This window comes from Orbicella faveolata, unplaced genomic scaffold (assembly GCF_042242905.1).
Source record: "Orbicella faveolata isolate gen_17 unplaced genomic scaffold, um_ofav_v1 contig_2, whole genome shotgun sequence".
In the NCBI taxonomy this organism is placed as follows: Eukaryota; Metazoa; Cnidaria; class Anthozoa; order Scleractinia; family Merulinidae; genus Orbicella; species Orbicella faveolata.
This window is the reverse complement of record NW_028301547.1, coordinates 26,562,604-26,582,500: the sequence shown is the minus strand read 5'-3', so window position 1 is coordinate 26,582,500 and position 19,897 is coordinate 26,562,604. Positions and strand designations below refer to the sequence as shown.

At 39.3% G+C, this 19,897-nt stretch overlaps 2 protein-coding genes across 2 annotated transcripts in view; one reads left to right on the top strand and one right to left on the bottom strand.

Annotated features, from left to right (window-relative positions):
* The window catches only part of LOC110049829 (protein HID1-like), a 17,246-nt gene extending 12,713 nt beyond the window's left edge, over window positions 1-4,533 (bottom strand). Inside the window, exons 1-6 of the mRNA XM_089290560.1 lie at window positions 4,380-4,533; window positions 4,083-4,232; window positions 2,127-2,190; window positions 1,279-1,376; window positions 779-808; window positions 438-488 (exon numbers count right to left, since the gene is read on the bottom strand). Of these exons, the coding sequence (XP_089146686.1) occupies window positions 438-488; window positions 779-808; window positions 1,279-1,376; window positions 2,127-2,190; window positions 4,083-4,232; window positions 4,380-4,445 (459 nt within the window). The 5' untranslated portion in view covers window positions 4,446-4,533. The remainder of the gene's footprint in view (window positions 1-437; window positions 489-778; window positions 809-1,278; window positions 1,377-2,126; window positions 2,191-4,082; window positions 4,233-4,379) is intronic.
* A 58-nt stretch (window positions 4,534-4,591) lies between these two features.
* LOC110049868 (uncharacterized) lies at window positions 4,592-19,584 on the top strand. Its single transcript, XM_089290561.1, has 6 exons — window positions 4,592-4,821; window positions 12,485-12,553; window positions 12,658-12,693; window positions 14,223-14,297; window positions 16,732-16,826; window positions 17,517-19,584. Exons 1-6 carry the CDS (start codon window positions 4,750-4,752, stop codon window positions 18,379-18,381), a joined length of 1,212 nt encoding a protein of 403 aa, XP_089146687.1. The 5' UTR covers window positions 4,592-4,749; the 3' UTR covers window positions 18,382-19,584.
* The last annotated feature ends 313 nt before the right edge of the window (window positions 19,585-19,897 follow it).

The following is a 19,897-nucleotide window of genomic DNA, read 5'->3' as shown; positions in this document are numbered from 1 at the left end:
AGTACGGACCAAGAAGATGCAGTTAGTAAGATATTCATTAGATCTCTACTGTGTGTCTGATGGGTTTGGCAACAATTTTTATTTACGCCAAACAGATTCAAATTTTTGACGCATGTCAAGGCAAAACTAGGCAACGTGGAATTGTTGTTAAGTCGCTGGCACATTTTAATACACAATTTAAAGTAAAAGAACGTTTTAAACTTGTACTTGCTATAAAAGTTAAGAAGACTTTGTGATAAATCATGACTTCAATTAAACATTTTGGCAACAAAAATAGCTTTAAATTTTAGCGGGTCATACAGTAGAATAACGCCCGCTAAATTTACCAATCACAGCACACGTAGTAACTGAGAGATATAATAAACGCACATTATACAATCTAGCACGTCTCAGATACCAGCAATGTAGAAGCAAAAGGTTTCACTTTATGTACTTACTGCAAGTGAACTGAGCAGTGTTTGTGCAAGAGGAGGCCTTGCTTCTGCAGCCTGTAAAAAGGAACAAATTGTTATGTACCTACATAAACAACCTACTAAGTTGTACATGCATGATTGTATATCAGGTGGTATATGCTTTGCCTTCTGACTACACATGCTGTAAGGTGGAATTGCCCTATACTGTAAAAATGTTAATTATCAATTTTTGTTTGGTAATGATATTTCAGAAAAAAAAAAGTCTGAAATTCAATTTCACTACTACATGTAAGTTAAAATACATTTCCCAAGAAATTAATCAATAATTCAAAATAAATTTCAGATCCAAAAATTTCAAGCCTCACCTCTTCATCTCCAAGATGGAAATTTTCCTCCTGTAACAAACAAAACAAATTTGTTAGTCAAGTAACTAAATATGAACAAAATATAAAAATAAAGTGAAATTACATTTTTGCATTGGATCCAAACAGCCATTAAAAAAGCCATGGCCAGTTATCTATCAAACCAAATTTTAAGAATTATACTCTCAGCACCTCTTCTCCTATGTCTCATTGACATGCATGGTTCAACTATTTCAATTCACAAGCACAAACCATACTTGTTCAGCCATACATCTTCACAATTTTATTGTATTCACTTACAAGTCAAACCATTAAAATTTACAACTACTGTACTAATGAGTGCAAAACAATGTGGCAGTGAAAATCCACTTTCAATGACAGGGCTTCACTGCAATGTATTTGGTTTTACCCTGAAATGAGACCTTAACCTAAAATTTCAATGTACAGACATTGTACATGCACCTGTAACAGCTAATGAAAGAAGGATAATAAATATTGCTTACTTCTTGTCCTGGAACTGTGGACCAAAAGAATCCTCTCCAATCAGGATCCTCAAATATGTACGGCACAAACCGAGTCAACAGCCGAACACAGTTCAAAACTGCAAACAACAAAATACAAAAACATACTAACAGATATTTTGCTGTCTGACGAGTACAAGTAGCTCATTTGCATAGTGCAGCACGTACACTTTCAAGTCCAAGTCAGTGTTTTCAATTGTCAACAAATCTTGACAAAGATTTCTTTTGTTATCTTTGATACTGTGATAAAAAACAAATGGAATGTGGTTTAGCATGGTCTGTACTCTTTTTGACAACGAGTATGCGTCATCACAGTGGTCAAAATGTTGTGGACTCATGAGGCGTAGCCGAGTGAGTCACACCACATTCGATTTGTTAAGTAGATGTATACAAATAACAGGAACATAAACTTGCAATGATATTTTGGTTACTGTGATTGTGAGTTCTAATCAGTTAGCCAGTTACATGTAGTTTAAAGACTATGTTTTAAATTTGTTGTTTTGAAGATCTTCTTAATGCCCTTTTAAGAATCTTCATCATCTCAAAATGAAAGTTGCTCGACATACATGTAATGCAAGTTCCTTTAGATTCTTGCAAAGATCCCAACCAACTCCAGGATTTTGCAATATACCTGGCAAAAAATATATTCTAAGTCTTCAGCAAATCCTTCAAGATCTTAATTAAAAGGTCCTTTTGAAGATCTTTAAAAGATCCTCGTCATCTTTTACGATCTTTCTACATGTATAAGATTCTTTCAGGATCTATGAAAAATCCTCAAAGTTTTTCCAAGGTTTTTTCTCTTTATCAGGGATACCAGGAAAAAAACATACCAGAAAGTTGTTCATTAGGGCCTGAACATCCAGTCAGAGTGGCATTCTGAAGCTTCTCAACACACTACAGGAAACAAAAATATGCCATTCTGATGAACAAAGATGCCACACAAACATTCAAGTACTAAATTTACATATAATGTATGTTATAATGCATATATACAATGTATAATGATAAATGTAATAATGTCTTTGGGCTGCTACCAACTATATCTACATGTATTATATAAATATGAGTGTTTCACTGGACATTAATACACATGAAAAAATTACTCGATTCTGATTGGCTAAGAGCAGTGCAGTTCAAGTGTAACACAGTGCAAAAATCAGTGCATGATTGACTGAAAGACAATAGGAACTTTTCTAAGAAAATAATATCACGTAAAATGATGACAAAAATTTTGTGCTGAAACTTTGAAAAAAGTTTTCTCAAATGAGAAAAAATGGTTTCAAGAAAGACCTTCCGGCACTTCCTCCATGCAAATTTTTCCATGTTTATATTATTAATAAGTAATCATACGGTTTTTCTCGTTCAATTTGGAGTTAATTTGCACTTGTGAGTTTTTCAAAAAGCTGAAATTACACTCGCTGAAGCGGCTCGTGCAATTTCAGCTTTTTGAAAAACTCACTCATGCAAATTAATTCCAAATTGAACTCAAAACCGTATGATTACCTATACAAATACAACACTCGTAAAATTCATACAAAACCACATCCAGGACTCGAGTGGTGTATTTTCCATATCCTCACTTAGTCTAGTGAAGATATCGATGATTTCACTGATATCAAGTTTGTCTCTTACGTTGTACTTAAATCTGTTGGTATATCATCGAAATATCTTCAGGTCTTCCTAGAAAGTCTTTGGCAATCTTCGGTAATCTTCGGAAATCTTCGGCAATCTTCAGAACAATATCTCATGCTCTTGCCACTCAAACATAAAATTCATATCTTCTTGCCACTGTGTAATATCCTCTATATACTTCAGGTACATGTAAACTATGTCCCCTAGTTCAAACAGCAGTGAAAGAGCTGTTCATCAACGTAATAGACCGAAATCATGCAGATGCCAAATTTAAAGTTGTCAAATCAGAAAAGCCTCATGAAGTGATTGGAATGCCGAAAACTCTACTAAATATCTAGAAATTGTTTATTCATTAAGTTTTAAACAGAAGATCGTGGCCAGCCAGTATGAAGCCTTATGCACCTAAATGTACAGTATTGGCATGAAAAGGGATAATGACGATGATGACAATGATAAGAAATAAACTACCCATAAATTTAAAACCCCATCAATTAAAGAATTTAGGCTTCAGATTCATTTCCATTCATACTGAAATCTAGAAAAGTAAATGAGAACTTTTTAACATAAAATTCTTCCTTGTGAATAATTTATCAGCACACTCAAAAGATCATTTAAAATATTCACCCCGGGATAAGTTTACGACCACTAAAAATTATCGGCAAAATGTAATGGCACGGGTCTTTTTTGAATAATTACGGTAATAGCACTTATAGTCCGTTTATTTATCCAACAATTACGATGTACGTCAGCTGAAGTAATTATTTATACGTGAAAGATCCCCGTCGAAATGTAAACATTTCCAGCGGATTTCGAAAAACTATATTGTCATGTAAATACTCGCTTGGTCCGTCGGTGAAGTCATTTTTTTTTTTTTTTGCTTTTATGATTGATCTTACATGAGCATATCCAAAGGATGGAACAGGACTATTCATGTTGTGACAATAAATAACGAAAACATTATGCAAGCCATGCAAGTTTTCGCTTGCGTCAAATACACACATGATAACGACATTTGGCTTCACATACTGTTGTATTGTAGTTCGTGACAAAAACAATAACCAGGGATTTCAATTAAAGGGAAATCAAGTAAAGGAACTACTAGCCAACAACGACTTTATTTAACATGGCAAGACATAGTCGAAAATGCTACTCACCTTGTAGCAAAGCGTCGCCAAATTTGAAGGATTCTCGTCTCGTAGTGACCTGATTTCCGAAGCAGGAATCAAAGTGAACACGTCGCTGATATTCGCCGCCGATTCGGACCAAAACTGATCCCAGAAAGTGTCATCTGTAGCTTCTACAGCCTGAAAAGGATCGATGTAGTCTAGTTTGTTATTTTCGTTGAGTTGGTTATCAGTTGGATTGACCGCAGCCATTGATTGCCTTATGCGAAGAAATTCGAGAGGCATCCCATAAAAATGAAAAAAATACATTGTCATAATTTCCCTCACCGTCTTTTTTGTCGTCAGTTGAACGACGGCCTTCCTAAAATTTAGTTTACTGTCCGAACCTCCCATTCCAACGACTAAATTTTCCCTCCTCTTTTTCTTTGTGACTGTTTAGAACAAGTGAAGTGCGCATCCTCCGTCGCCTGTTTTCTCCGCCACGTCGGTTCGGTGATTGTCGTGAATTTTCGTAATACTTCGGAATACTCCGGAAATAAAAGACTTGTAAATTATGCCAGTAAGCACGCAAGTGCACAAGTAGTTCCGGGTCAAGAAGTCTACATGAGAAGTTTTGGAAAAAGATGCAAGTAATTTGATTGCAGCAACATCCAAATTCGAAGTGACGTAGACGTGGACGACAAAAGCGGTTAAAATTATGTCCAACACGGGAGAAACGCGACTTCACTTCGAAGGAGTTCTCGACAAGCATGGCAAGAGGTTCTTCGAGGTGGGTGTTTTGACGTTTGGAAGTTTAATAACATATTAAGATGCATTGATCTGCCATCTCATGTCACCCCAAATGTTTTTCGTATTGTAAAGGAGAACACATCAAATGAATCCACGCTGCTACATCTTTGATCTCCGTCTCCGAGAAGAATCGAACGAACAACAATTAGCTACAATGTCGCGTGGATTGTCGATCGAAAGATCAGCAGGAGCTCGGATCAAGGTTGTTGATCTGACTATCACGCTCTGAAAATCTCTCTGGAAGATAATTTGTGTGTGATGTTTGATTCTAAACTGTTGATCGGGAACGGCTTGAGTTCTAATATAGCCTTGATATGCTGTAAATGGTATCTTGAGAAAGCATATTTGAAAAGTTCGCTGAAGCAATACTTTGATGAAGCACTCGACTGAAACGCGCATTGAGGCGATCATATTTAAATTTTGTTTTTCTAGTCCTTCCCTTGATCACTTAACTTTGTGGTCTCTTATGGATTAAATGGTAACTTAATTAAGACCAACCGAAAACATCGTTTTATGTCAGGAACGTCAACGTTACCATGCACCTTGTTAACTTCCGCTTGATCGACGTTCTGCAGATTATGGTCATTTACAGAGGACATTGGTGGGTTCTGAACACAGCTATACCGCAGAAAAAAATCGGCAAACACTGCAACTTCGCAACGAAATCGCCAAATTATTAGAACTATAAATTATAAATTATATTATTAAATACCCCATTACTTCAATACCGAGTAATAACTTTGGTGTCATACCGAAACTACTACGTATAGGTACTTTCATAGGTGTAGGGGCACTTTCGTGCTTTGTGGGGGATGGGGGATGGGGGATGGGGGGTGAGGGGCTATGACCTCTATGAACTGTCTCAATCTAAGAAAATCTAAAACTTATTAAAAGAAAAAGTTCTAAAAAACTAACTAACTGCAGAAACTTTATTTACGAGTTTTGGAAATCACACCAACAGCATTATTTTGTAATGTTCTCTCTCAAGTGTTGTTGCCCTAATCATTAGCGTTTTGCCTGAAAAATCTCATAATGGGTGATTCCAGAAAATATCCATACCAAATTACCATGGGTGGCATCTTGGAATTCAGAGGGAGAGGGGGGGGGGGGGGGGTTACTTGGACTGGAATTCTGAAGACATGGCGGGGGGTAACGTAGTTTGGAATTCCAAACACCTGGGGGTGGGGGTAGTCAACCCTGAATTTCCAGAATGGAAAGATGGGAAAAGCTTTGCTTGAAAATGCTGATCTGATAACTTTTCCACTTTGCAAATCATAGTAAAGCACAATTTAAAAAAAAAAACCGAGGAAGCAGGATAAAAATAAATCAGGCAGGTGTTAGCGATGACGTAGAAAAGTGAGCAGATGGGTTGCGTGGTGAGTTCCAGATTGAAGAGGCCTTAAAGTTGATGAATTAGTCGATAGATTAATAAAATATAAAACAAGTCTGTGTTTCTTTCCAATCTAAATTTGTCAATCGATGATCTTGTTGTGTGAGAAAAACTTGCACCAGTCTGCCATTTCTAAATGGAACACCTGACAGATTTGTAGGCTGAATTACTAGTGGTCAGCAGTTACTCAATGAATGCAATTTTCAATATGGCGGGTGATGACACATACTGTAGTGAATTTTGCTTTTGTCTTCCACTGGTAATCAATATGATCTACTCTCCTGAAAATATGAAGCTAATGAACAGAAAATAAAAAGTTTTATTTGGTGGTAAGCAACTTACAGATAACACTTAGAAGGGAACGCTCCCAGGGGGGGTACTTTGGAAATTTCCGGGTGGGGATGTGCCGCTGTGACCCTGGAACCCTTAGCCTATACCAGAGCTAGTTCAGCTGAATTTTGCTAACCTATACTAGAGTAAACTCCCCAAATCCCCCCATCTATTGACACTGTTGAGGCTGATTTGTGTAAATTTAAACTTGCCGATTTTATTTTTCTATATTTTTGAGTGGCAATTTCTGGTTTCCTTACTCTAGATAAAATCTTCAACCAACCAGTCAGTTTTGTGAAAAATGATACCCAATTCTAGACCCAAACGCTCTGATTTATATACCCTATCCTAGAGTAAACTGCTTGAAAACCATACCCTTCACAGCGGCACATACCTATATAGCCAATATATGGCAGTGCCCCCCCCCCCCTCCAGGGGATAGCTATGGTGTACTTTATCAAATGTTAACAAACGTGAGTTGCTTGTTTGCTTGACCAAAAATTGTGAGCAGAATTTTCTTGGAGGGAGAAAAAGCATACTTTTCCCGTTTTGTGGAAGTTTTAGGCAGTCAAAGAGGGATTCCAAAGGGTCCAAAAAAATCAGAAATTCCAGAGTGGAGGGAAGGGGAGAGGAGGGGTTTACGATTCTGGAATTCGGAGGGCATGGGGGATTGAGCATTTTGGAATTTCCATAGGCAAGGTGGGGTTAAAATGTTCATGCTGCCCATGGTAGGGTATGGATATTTTCTGGAATCACCCAATTTCCACAAATGGAGGGCTGCAGCCCCCCTGGCCTCCCCAGCTCGTATGCCTATGGATACTCTGTATGTTAAATTTAGAGCAAAATAACAGGGAAATAACAATTAAGAATTTGTTAATGGAGTTAATTTTCGATTTAGACAGCTTAATCAAAGTAATTAAGTGACATCCATTGACGTGACTTGGCGTGGCTAATAATTAACAAAAAATAACTGATACCCTCCTCTGATTGCAACACAAGGAATTGCAGTTTTCTGTTACCATGAGAGCAAAGTTTCATTGGGAATGTCTAATCAGACACTGAAACGGATCATGAAACGTTTGAGGTCTTATGGAAGATATAATTTCTAATACTGTCCAAATTGTGAAAAGACCGCATCCCGCAGGTTGGGAGAATACCGCAATACTGCAGTTCAAGATTAAAATTACTGAAATTCTGGAAGAAAAATTGTCCAATACTGCAATACCACAAACCCCAATGTCCCCCTTTCATTTAGCTGCTTATTTTATTTTAATGCACATCAAGAACGTGATATATTTTGCATTTGAAAGTCTGTATGCGAGCCAAGTGGCCCATCAGGCCAGAGCTTGTCGCAGTCTCTGTAGTAATTGAAGCGACCAGGAGTTAATTTCTTAACTCCTTCCAGCGGGGATGCTACTGCTAGTCCATCACGTGGGTCGGTATGAAACATGGACCCCTCAATCTGGACCCCCTACTGGACCTCCTTTTGGACCCATCTGGACCCCTTCTGGACCCCCTTCTGGACCCCCTTCTGAACCCTGTCTGGACCCCTTATTTGGACCCCCTTCTGGACCCCCATCTGGATCCCTTTTGGAGCCCCTTCACCAGACCCCCTTCTGGACCCCCTATTTTTTTCTTTCCAAAAATACAGGCTCTATTTAATCAGTGGGCAAAATGTGAAGAAATGATGAATTCACGCAGCGTTGTGAATAATATGATGGCTGCAGCCACAGTTAACTGAGTTTATTTTTTAGAAACCTGGTTAAAATTCTCAAATAACTTAACTCAGTTAAAGGTTAGCTATGATGAAACAACAGGGTTATATTTTATGAGTGGCTGCATTGAAATAGGTTGTGAAGTGGGTGAACTCAATTGATGTCATGATGTGGATAAACCAACAAAACGACAGACTTTGAGAACATTACTACAGTCTTTTATTTTCTTGATTCTTTTTCTTTGTTTTCGTGTCCTTCAGTTTCTTTACATTCATGGCAAAGGCAGTCTCTATTCCTTCTCATGTGCACTATACATGAATTTCCAAGGCAGTTCTTTTGAATGTTTTTTTTTTTGTGAGTTCTTTCAAACATGGTGTTGATTTTGTGTGGACGTCAGTGTACTCCACTGCCGTCGAATGAATGGTCCTTGGATTTGACTGGAATCCTACCATGCATGACTTTTATAGCCAGGCTTTTATAGACAGCATCTCCGAAAATGAACAGCAAGTCTTTTCACTAAGAACTTTGCATAATCTTTCATTTATGACAAAAAGAAACACTTGCTTCAGAGCATCTTCATCAATAGAGAAGCGTGAATTATGACATCTAGAAACTGTGAAACGTTCTCTGTCCACAGCTGTAATATGTTTGGAAAATGCACTTCATTTAAAATTGTTCACGAATTCATTCATTCGTCTGCATTTCTTGCAATTAATGAACTGCCACTTCCCTTTGACGTACTCTTGTGTTCTTTGTGAAGGTCGATTGAAATTTCTCCTTCTAAGGTGAATGAGTGCTTCCTGTTCTGAGTGAGAGCTGCCATGGTTCGAGTGTGAAGGTTCCTTGCAAATTTGACTGATATGGTATAGCCGACACATATAAGAAAAAACTAGAAATCCGCTCCAGTAATACAACTGTTTCAAACTGTTGTTACCACTTGCTATGTTCAGTACAAGATTATGCACTTGTTTGCACCACAGTAAACAACATCTCACATACAGACTGTGATGACTGACACATTTCACGAAAAAGCCACTGCACGGCACTAATAAGAGACCACTAACCTGGGTTGCACCAAGCAGAAAGGAAGTTTAAAGTTGACCTAACTCAGTTAAAAAACTATTGTTCTTCAAGTAATTTCCATGGTAACTGTTAACCTGGTTTAAGTTCAATGAACTGCCGAAAATAGGGGCTACTCACGATTTTTCAGTAACCCAGTTAATCATAATTGATCAATTAGAAATAACCCAGTTAACTCTCATAGTGTGGCTGCAACCATTATATTATTCTAGACACAACGCTACATGAATTCACTAATTTCTTCACATCTTGCTCACTGATTAAATACACTTCATTGTGTTATGTTCTAAGTTTAATTATTTAAATCAGGAGCCCATATTTTCTGGAAGGAAAAATAGGGGTTCCAGATGGGAGTCCAGATGGGGGTTCAGATGGGGGTCCAAATGGGGTTCCAGAAGGGGGTCCAGAAGGGGTCCAGTAGGGGTCCAGTAGGGGGTCCAGACTGAGGGCTCCACGTTTTGTGCTGGCCTCCATCACAGGGTTATTATACCCCCAGCATCAAGTTTGCCAGTACCCATTTATAGACCTGGGTGGAGAGAGACATTGTGAGAGTGTAGTGTCTTGCTCAATTCATTCCCATACAGGTTATATGTGGGAGTATCCCCCAGAGGTAGTAAAGGTAAAGTCTGCATACTAGCCATTGTGTTAGTGGCCCATCAGTCCAGAACTTATCCTGGTTTCTGTAGCATGAAACAACCAGGAGTATTCTACTCCCCCCTGGATGGCATGTTGGTCCATTGCAGGGTTAATCCCCAGCATCAAGTTCACCAGTACCCATTTATACACCTGGGTGGTGAATAGGTACTGTGAGAGTCAAGTGTCTTACCTAAGAACACAACATGATGCTCCCAACCAGGGCTCAAACCTGGATCGCTCAATCTGGAGTCAACTAGCACACTAACCATGACACCAACACATCTCCCCCCACCAGAAGTCTACAGGGGGCCTCACAAGTTTTGCAGATGCTGTTGTATCCAGTTTTTTTACCTACCCACCTCCCCTTCAGTGATGTGTACATATTTCCCACTTCTCTGGCCAGCAATCCCCTGCCTTAAGGCTAATTCTTGGCCGGGGGGGGGGGACTCCAGAATCCCAGGGGTAGTCCCCTATATGGACCATATAGCTATGTGTGGTCCTAACGGGTATGGTTTTTCAGCCTTTTGGTCATAAATAGGTATCGATTTTAGCCATTTTGGCCATAAATAGGGCATGGTTTTCGCACTCTAGTCTTGAATTGGGTATGTTTTTTAGAAAAAGCTACTTTTTCATCGTCATGATATCGATAAGATCGATGAACAAAAGCCCTTCATGATGCCTTTAAAATCAGTCTGAACTCGGCAACTAAGTATAAGGCAGGTCTGAAACAGGGTAATTGATTTAGGATCGGGTCATAAATAGGGTATCAAATTTTTGGTCAGGTCATAAATAGGGTAAGGGTTTTGGGAAGCGGGCCGCACACCCCCACTCAATTTCTCTTGGACCACCCCCCGGGAGTTTTTTAAGAATACTTCAACAAAGATTTATAAATTAAAATGACACATTTTGTTCTCTGATGCTATTTCATACATGTAGTTTTTAACTAAGACAGTAAAGTACCCTCAAGTGGTGACATTTGTGAAGCAGTGTGGATGCTGCCTGGCTGCCCATGATAATCACCTGGAATTGTATAAAACATCTTTTCTTTCAAATTGCTCAGCATGACCAGAAGACTTCCTCATTGTTTAAACAGACAAATCGATCCACAATGGTTTTATAAATCTAATATTACGTTGTCTATGAATTTGGAATACAAGATTTGAAACAAGTCCTCTGAATAATGTAACCATTCAAATGAAATTTGAAATGTTCGACCGTTTTGCAGCACTGTATTTTTCACGTACGCTCTACGAACTGGTAAAGTTAGTGTGAATTGAAAAATTATGCAAATTCAAGTCAGCTCTTATAGCAAAGAATCCAGGTAACCAAAGCGTGCCATATGAGAGTCTGTATGGAGGTATTTAGGAGTTTGCATGGATATCATCGACAACTCTGAAAACTATCTCTGTTTTTCCTTTGAAAAGCTAAAATAGAGTTTTATAACCTTACCTGTAGCGCTTCGATCTTTACACGTTTTTAAGAGGGTCTATTATACTCTGGCGGTTTGGCGGTGTAAGTAAATTTTGGGTGCCGGTTTGCGGGTACATTCACATTTATCTGGTGGTTTACGGAGAATTTAGAGAGTTTAAGCATGACGTTTATAGCAGACGGCAAACGGCAAAGATTGGAGAGGTTAAGCATGACGTTAACGGCAAACGGCAAAAGCAACTTCTGATTTTGAGTTCTTTTCTTCTAACCGTAAATAAAGCACACAAACATGGAATAACGTCTCCTACCATTCATTGCAAATACAAATAACTTCACTCTACTGTACACACAGCTGAAGAGAGACGGCAAAAGTTTCATTTTTGCCGTTTGCTGTTTGCCGTAAACGTCATGCTTAATCTCTCTATTACCTCTGAATTTGTGTTCTTTTCTTCTAATCCTAACTAAATCATCACACAAAAATAGATAGATGTCTCCTATTCACCGCAAATACAAATATTTTCACTCTACTGTATAGACAGCTGAAGACAGACGGCAACTGATGTTTCATTTTTGCCGTTTGCCATATGACGTAACGTCATGCTCTCTATTCGCACGGTTGCGGGAAATCATATCATTTTGAGTTTTTGCGAGTTTTTGTGGCGGTCATTCAAACAGAGTTAAGAAGCTCAGAGCTCTGAGCGGCAACTTTATCTTGCTTGAAGCTTTTCCCTTAACAAGAGATTGCATTTATGTCTAGAAGTCAATGTGATCTGTTGTCGAGATCTTGTGGTCTTTGTGAGGAGATCGATACACGCTCATTAAGCTAACATAACGTAAAGAATTTGTTACTTACTGTTAAAGATCGGCTATGATGAGGATCGTCCTACTAGTAGGGCGGTTTCGGTTTTTAGGAGAGAGCTAAAGTGGTCTGCGGTTTCGAAGGAACAAAATATGGCGGTTTGATAGACCCTCTTTGAACGATCTGACCAATTTAATTACACTTAGATTTTCAATCAACCGAAAAGATCGATCGGTTGTTTAGAGCTTTCTTATTATTGTTATAGGGCTTTAGGAAAAGATGGTTCACCCTAGACGGACAGGATTTAACATATTTTAAAGCAGCTGAGAAAACGGTGAGAGCATAATATAACCTCGATCTTCACTCTAGAAAGAGTTCTGAGAATCAGACCTTGAAAAAAGAATCCGTAATCTTACGCTGTTTGTTTCTTCTTTGCAGGAAGAGAATTATCTTGGAACTATCAATTTTAGCGAGGTGAATTATGTTAACTACGCTAATATATAGATTTAACCTAACCTAGAAGCGGTGCAGCACGCTAATTTATTTAGCCCTTCAAGTGAACTCTGAATTTAGTTGATGGTACCATGTTCAGGCCCCTAGCTAGCTACACTACTCTCTCATTATTTTAGGTATGGCTCCTGGTACAATTAAGTTCAGCTCGCGAACGCGTAGTGTGAATAGCGCACGGATACGTACGTACATACGCCGAACGGACAATCACTTGACAACGAAATTTTCGTAGGCATGGGGCTCCACTTGTGCGCCTTTGGCCTTGGGCACGCAAGAGCGCAGCGTAGGGAACCTACAGTGCCCAAATGAGCGCGAGGGTTCCTTATGAGCTCTGCTATAATCGGAACAAGTTCAGTCGAGAATAAATAAACCATAACCGTTTTCTCCTACATAGACAACTCGGGCTCATGGTATCAGTCTAACTGTTAATTGTTAGATATAACACAAAACAGTTCAGAGGGCGCTCTGCTATGTATAGTAACGCCTCGTAACTGGTGTCGAGTGCGGAAAGCGTCTAGTGGCCCAACTTATAATTGGTTACATTAGTAACCAATAACAGAACTTAAAACGCAAGACCAAAGCGGCACAAGCTTTTTTTAAAGTCGTTGCAAAACCTCTGTGATCGTGTGGAGACTTTTGAAGGAGGATACCTTGTTCTGCTTATCAAGGGATGGTCCCGCTAGTTGCGGCTGTGATTTCATTCAAACCGACAAATGTACCATTACCGTTCATTACATTTTCCCTTCCTGTAGGCTGCGTGAAGCCCTGTAAATCTACAGGTAAAGCCGAATAAGCGATTGAACCCGGGTTTCCCGCGGGACCATTTTGTGATGTGCATTTTGTTTGGGCGTTGTAAAAGAGGGCATATACTTCTTTTTTGCTTCTCAAGAGCGCGGAAGATCTTTTTTCTTTACAATACCTGCATTAAATAAGCCGCCAACTTATGAGAATCAAGACAAACGTCAATGTGTGAATGTTACATTGATTTATAATCCATCAAATATTTCCGCTCGCGCGCCATTGGTCTAAACACGTCACGTGATTGATTATGCCCCAGCTAAAACTGGGAATATCGGAGTGATATTCACCATTTTTCAAAACTGCGAGTGTTGCGAAAAATATCTGAAGGATATAAACATAATAGCCTCCATTTGGCGCAAAAATATGTTCGGATATTTGTCCTTGAACATTATCTGTTGCTCGAAGCTCACAGTTTTCCTCGAGCTACGTTCTCGAGAAACTGTTCGCTTCTCGGAACAGATAATGCCCGCAGACAAATATCCGAACATATTTTCGTGTTACATAGAGGCCATTGTTTACATACCACCAAATTCTTAGAACTGAAATCGAGAGAAATTTAAGGGGTTTAGTAAAGAGAATTAGCATTTTATTATGCAATCGTAGTTGTCATAAATATAAAATCGAGCTTAATTAGTGAGTTAGGCTTATTTACTAAGAATATCCTGGTCTTTCTATGTTTTTACTTTTCCAAGGTCAAGGCAGTTAATCCCGTGAAAATGGTGAACAATGGCTTCCAGATTCTTACCAAGAATAGGACGTACACATTTGTAAGTTCTGATAGTTATACTGGAAAACAATAGGTGTGAAGACAGAAATTACGGGGACGAGTATAAACTGCGTGGGTGCAGTACAATATAAAGAAAGTGTCAAGCGTTCTTCAAGTAGAATTTGTTCTCGTGCCGGCATTTAGAAATAAGTTCTGATCTTTTGTTTAGTAGATTGTCGTTGCTATGTTTGATAATCATTAGTTTTTCTGTGAGGCAGAGGTCGCATCGTTTGGAAATGTTGTTGTAGGGTCTTGCACGGCTAATAATTGACCATTTGATGTTGAAGTCTTGTTTTTTGTCGTGTAGTTGCCAGATGTATTTAGAAAGCTCGGTGCTGTTGATGTGTTTTCTGTGCTTAAATGTGGATTTGTGCTGCGAGAATCTCTGTTTGAATGTTCCTTCTGTCAGTCCAATGTAGTTCTTGGTTGTGTTGTTAGTTGTAACTTGTGCGTTGTAGATTACACTGGAAGTCAGGCATTTGTTGTCTAGCGGGCATTGGTCTTTTTTGCGGCAGTTGCATTGCTCTCCGGTGATTGCGTTGGCGTTGTTGTCGGCGTTTGTTATTTTCATGTTGTGTTTGTTGATTACTGTTTTCATGTTGTCCATGCAGCTACAGCTGCATGGACAACATGAAAACAGTAATCAACAAACACAACATGAAAATAACAAACGCCGACAACAACGCCAACGCAATCACCGGAGAGCAATGCAACTGCCGCAAAAAAGACCAATGCCCGCTAGACAACAAATGCCTGACTTCCAGTGTAATCTACAACGCACAAGTTACAACTAACAACACAACCAAGAACTACATTGGACTGACAGAAGGAACATTCAAACAGAGATTCTCGCAGCACAAATCCACATTTAAGCACAGAAAACACATCAACAGCACCGAGCTTTCTAAATACATCTGGCAACTACACGACAAAAAACAAGACTTCAACATCAAATGGTCAATTATTAGCCGTGCAAGACCCTACAACAACATTTCCAAACGATGCGACCTCTGCCTCACAGAAAAACTAATGATTATCAAACATAGCAACGACAATCTACTAAACAAAAGATCAGAACTTATTTCTAAATGCCGGCACGAGAACAAATTCTACTTGAAGAACGCTTGACACTTTCTTTATATTGTACTGCACCCACGCAGTTTATACTCGTCCCCGTAATTTCTGTCTTCACACCTATTGTTTTCCAGTATAACTATCACTTATTGTAATGCAACTAGTCCAGCAATTAGCCTATTGTTTAATACCGTGTATATATATCTAGTTGATAGGAATGCTTATCATTAAATACTGTCTGATGAGTGCGTAAGCACGAAACTCGGAGTAACAGCAAATCTTGCCTCTTCGTTATTACTCATATTCTCAGCTCTACACTATATGTGTATTGAGCACTATTTTAATGGGATCTGCTACTTCCTCATATGGTTAAGTTCTGATATAAACAGTAAGGTAACAAGTAAGAGGTATAACTGTGTGAACACAATAGCACACCCAAGATGTATGGAACCTAGCTGCGACAAAGTGAGCTAAGGTGCATTCCAGGTTTTTGAGATTCCAGTGGAACGCCTGGCGGAAAAAAAAAAAAAAAAACAGTTATCGAGAAAGGGAGTAGAGGGTTTGCAGAAGGCTTTGCGATCCGAGAAAATAAACTGTACCATAGTCTAAAACAGGTTTTGTCAGATATTTGGCAATCTGGAAAAAAAAAGAAAAAAAAAAAACAGAAACACCAGAAGCATCGTACCTGTCCACAATAATCGCAGGTCACAGTTTTATTCCATGGAAAAGTGTAGCGGCGCGCGTGCAAATTGCCATGCAATTCTTTGCCACACAGCCGCGGTATTAGAAATTGGTTCTACAATGAGGCGACTAAATCACTTCCAAGCTTGAAATTAAATAATTCACTCTAAAATGTTTTCGAAGATAACCCAAGAATTTCTCTCTGTACGTGAGCCTACAGCAGACAAGAAGAGGATAAGGGACCCCACGAGGCGAAGAAAGCCTCTTGACGCCGTCGAGTTCAAAAGAACCCAGCGTCTCTGTGGGCAGACAGTCGAAGTTTAGGCGAGTTGACTGTCCCTCATAGAAAACGACGGCGAGTAATGTAATTGTTTTACATGTAGCCGACAGGTGTAGGTAATTTTTAAGGCAAAAGTCTAGACTAACTTTCCTTTTAGAGGGAATGCGAGCGCACTCGGATCTCCTGTCGCCGTTCAGTGAATAGTTAACGACATTAGAACCTGCCAGATTTGTAATGGGAACACGACGAGAGTGGGAAATGGATGTTTATGTCACGAAAAGTAGTGAAAGTGAAAAAATGGATCGTGCAGTTTTATAATTCGAAGCCGAAAACATTTCAGGAAAGTTCTCAGTGTAGATGAATTACATATACTGAGGTGGGATTTTTTATGACTTTTCAGTCTGCTCCTAGTCCTGAGTTACTCACAGACTGGGTGAGTGTGTTGAGACAAGCGATGCAACTGAAATCCTTTGAGAGGCGTAGAAGCGAGGCGAGGTAAGAAAGACTGAAGACATCATCAATAATCTGAATGGAAACTGTTAGAAAATATTGAATGACAAACAGTACTCAGTAGAACCAGATATTATTAGTCAATAGCTTTCTATAACTTGAATGATCACAATCTAGTGTTATGGGTTAGTACCACCTCGCACAACATAATAAATAGTGCTCAGTAGCTTTCATTTGAATGGTCACACACTTGGGTTTCATCCTCAGAGTTCAAATTTAGAAAAAAATGTTAAAAAAATGTAAATCTTATCTATATTGGTCATGCACTTAGCTATACAAGCACTAAGCTTGGCTAGTTTACAGGCATGCCACTGCAACAAAGGAAACAAATATTTCAAATAAACGTAACATAGTTAAAAATCCCAACTGACAGGAGGCAGACCAGTTGGCTATTTACAAAGCGGGACCGAGGATTTGAACTCGGGACTACCGAGAAACAAATCCCGCTAGTGGCAGGGTGGTGGCCTTGAACCCGGGACCTCCGGATTACAACACCAGCGCCCTAAACCACTCGGCCACGCTGCCTCCTTATTAACAGAATAACCAGTAACATATGGCACTATTGTTTAACAACACTTTTATTTGGATGACCACATTAAACTAAATTGGTTTCATCCACGGTTTAGACAATCAGTCATGTAATGATAAAAATGTTTCTCTGTTGCGTGATTGCAGTTCGCTAAGTTCCACCGACTCTCAATACGAAGAGGTCAGGACCCGGCCAACTCGAAGTATGAGTTCTGATCAAAGCTTCGACGAGGGCGATTTACCCGACGATCTGTATTCATCTGTTGGTCCACCCGGTGGTGTGAAGTCTCCAGCGCAACCCACTCAAGACCCGGGAGAAATGTACAGTTTGGTTGGTGCCCCAGGGGTCGTCACCTCGACGTTGCCGAGGACAACAAAAGATGGAAGTGATGCTGCAATGTACGAGCTAGTTGGAGCGAGACCACCATCGAAATCTGCGCCACCCACCTATGAAATGGCTCAATCTGCAAAAGAGACAAGCTCACCCCCGAAGACCACACCTGAGAACGCGCAAGAAACGGCGGAAAGCGCAGATCTGTATGAAAGTTCTCCCAAAGTTGAAGAAGACACTAGAGATATTTATTCTTTGGTTCAAGAACCGGGCGGTAATCCACAGACAAGCCAACAGATGCGAACAGGAGAAGACGAAAAGGAGAAACCACCTGATGTCGTCTCCGACCTTTACAGCTTACCGAACATCAACAGGAAGCAAAAGCAATCAGTACGAGGTCTCTCAATCATATCGGAGAACCCAGAATGTGGTGATGAGCCTTCTCCCGTGTCTGACCCCGAGGAAAGCGCCCCTCCTTTGCCTTCCAAGATTGAAGAATCGTTTGCTATCGAAGAGATAAAGCGATTTTTAGAAGAAACCAAGCTTGTGGAAGAGGAAACTGAGCAAACAAATGGAAAGAATTTAGAAGAGGAAAACTTCCCAGATCAAACTGTTTCTGCGATGCAACAGCTGAAGGAGTTTTTACAAAAGCTTGATTCGACTGAAGCGGAAGAAGAATAGAACCGTGTAGAAGAGTTTAGTTAATCGCAGAACTTCACGTTTTGTTCCAGTTTGTATTTTCTCTTTGTAGAAAGAGACAGAGCTAGAAATACAAAGTTATTTACACTTAGCACAGTGCCCAGGCATGAAAGAGAACTTATGCAATGGCTTTAACTAGTCAGAGCAGTCATGCAGTGTTCTTAGCCAATCAGCAGCAGCAACTAATCGTCGTCACTTGGCTTTCGCGTGTTTCCCGCGCTTAACGCGGGTTGCGCGATACTACGTCGAATTCTAATTGCTCCATTGTGTTGTTTGCTTTGTTTCAATTAGACAGGTGTTATGACGTAGATTATCGTTTTATAACAGTGTCTAGAAATGTCGTTATTAAGTACTCTGAGACTAGAACACCACTATAACGTACCATAGTGGGTAAAAATACCCTAGTTCGTACGTACAGTTAACTCCTTAGCATTTAACTGGCTCATTTTAATGTACATGACTGTCTCTAGAACGGAGAGGTGAAGTACATGTTGGTAATTCGCTAGCTGTTTGATTTATTTTTGAGGTTCCTTGTGATGAGCTCCGTTTGATGTCAACAATCAAAATATGAGAAATGAGAGAGGCGGCATCGACACAGCGACACGCCCTGACGGGAATTACAAAGTTGCCATGGATACAGTCTTCCCTCGTATTTACAAGATTCTGATTGGTCAACTCAAACGAAAACCATTACCAAGCTGTCAAAAAGGTGATCAAAAACAACGGTGCGGCGCGCATGACTGTACTGATCATTTTGTAGTCAACCGCTGCCCTATACGAATTTTCGTATTTATCATTGACCAAAATAGCCTTTGTTATAAGAAGTAGTATTTGTAGCGCGTTAAATATTGTCATGAGGTATTTCAGAGTCCGTATTTAAGCACATAGCTGAAGAGAAAAGGGATATATTTGTGATTTTACCTATAAAGCAATATTTTGATATTTAACTTGAACGACATGTACTTTTTTTCTATTTTTTCTAACTTTTGTTTGTATATATTAGTAAAAATATATTTTGATCTTCATGTTATTGGACTTTGTACTGATTGTAGATTTCCTGGAATAGATACAGAGTATTTTGTCAAGCTATTTTGTATATTTTTGGAATATATAATGATTGTAGATTTTCATGAATTGAAGTAAACTATTTTATTGTTGACGGCAATAAAGATACTGTTTTAAGTATGTTTGCTATTTTTTCCAAACCAATAAAATTTGTTACCGTGAAATTACGAAAGTAGTGATAAAAAATTGTGGTACCTTGAAAATTCCGAAAGCAGCGAACCTTTGAATGAAGCGACTCGGCTAACGTGCCGGTTTACATCGTCAGGATTGCCACCCAATTCAGGTCATGCGATGATTCACTGGAGGGGTTGCAATTGTTCTATTTGTACATATTCCCATGCAATCAGTTGTGTGCGGCAATTAAATTACACAATTGTAATCTCCAAAATGAATCATCACTTGGTCTGAATTAAGTAGCAAGGATATCAACACG

Coding starts and splice junctions, on each gene's coding strand:
- LOC110049868 (XM_089290561.1), top strand. CDS start 4,750: ATGTCCAACACGGGAGAAACGCGACTTCACTTCGAAGGAGTTCTCGAC. Junction 4,822..12,484: donor ATGGCAAGAGGTTCTTCGAG/GTGGGTGTTTTG, acceptor TTATTGTTATAG/GGCTTTAGGAAAAGATGGTT. Junction 14,298..16,731: donor AGAATAGGACGTACACATTT/GTAAGTTCTGAT, acceptor ATGACTTTTCAG/TCTGCTCCTAGTCCTGAGTT.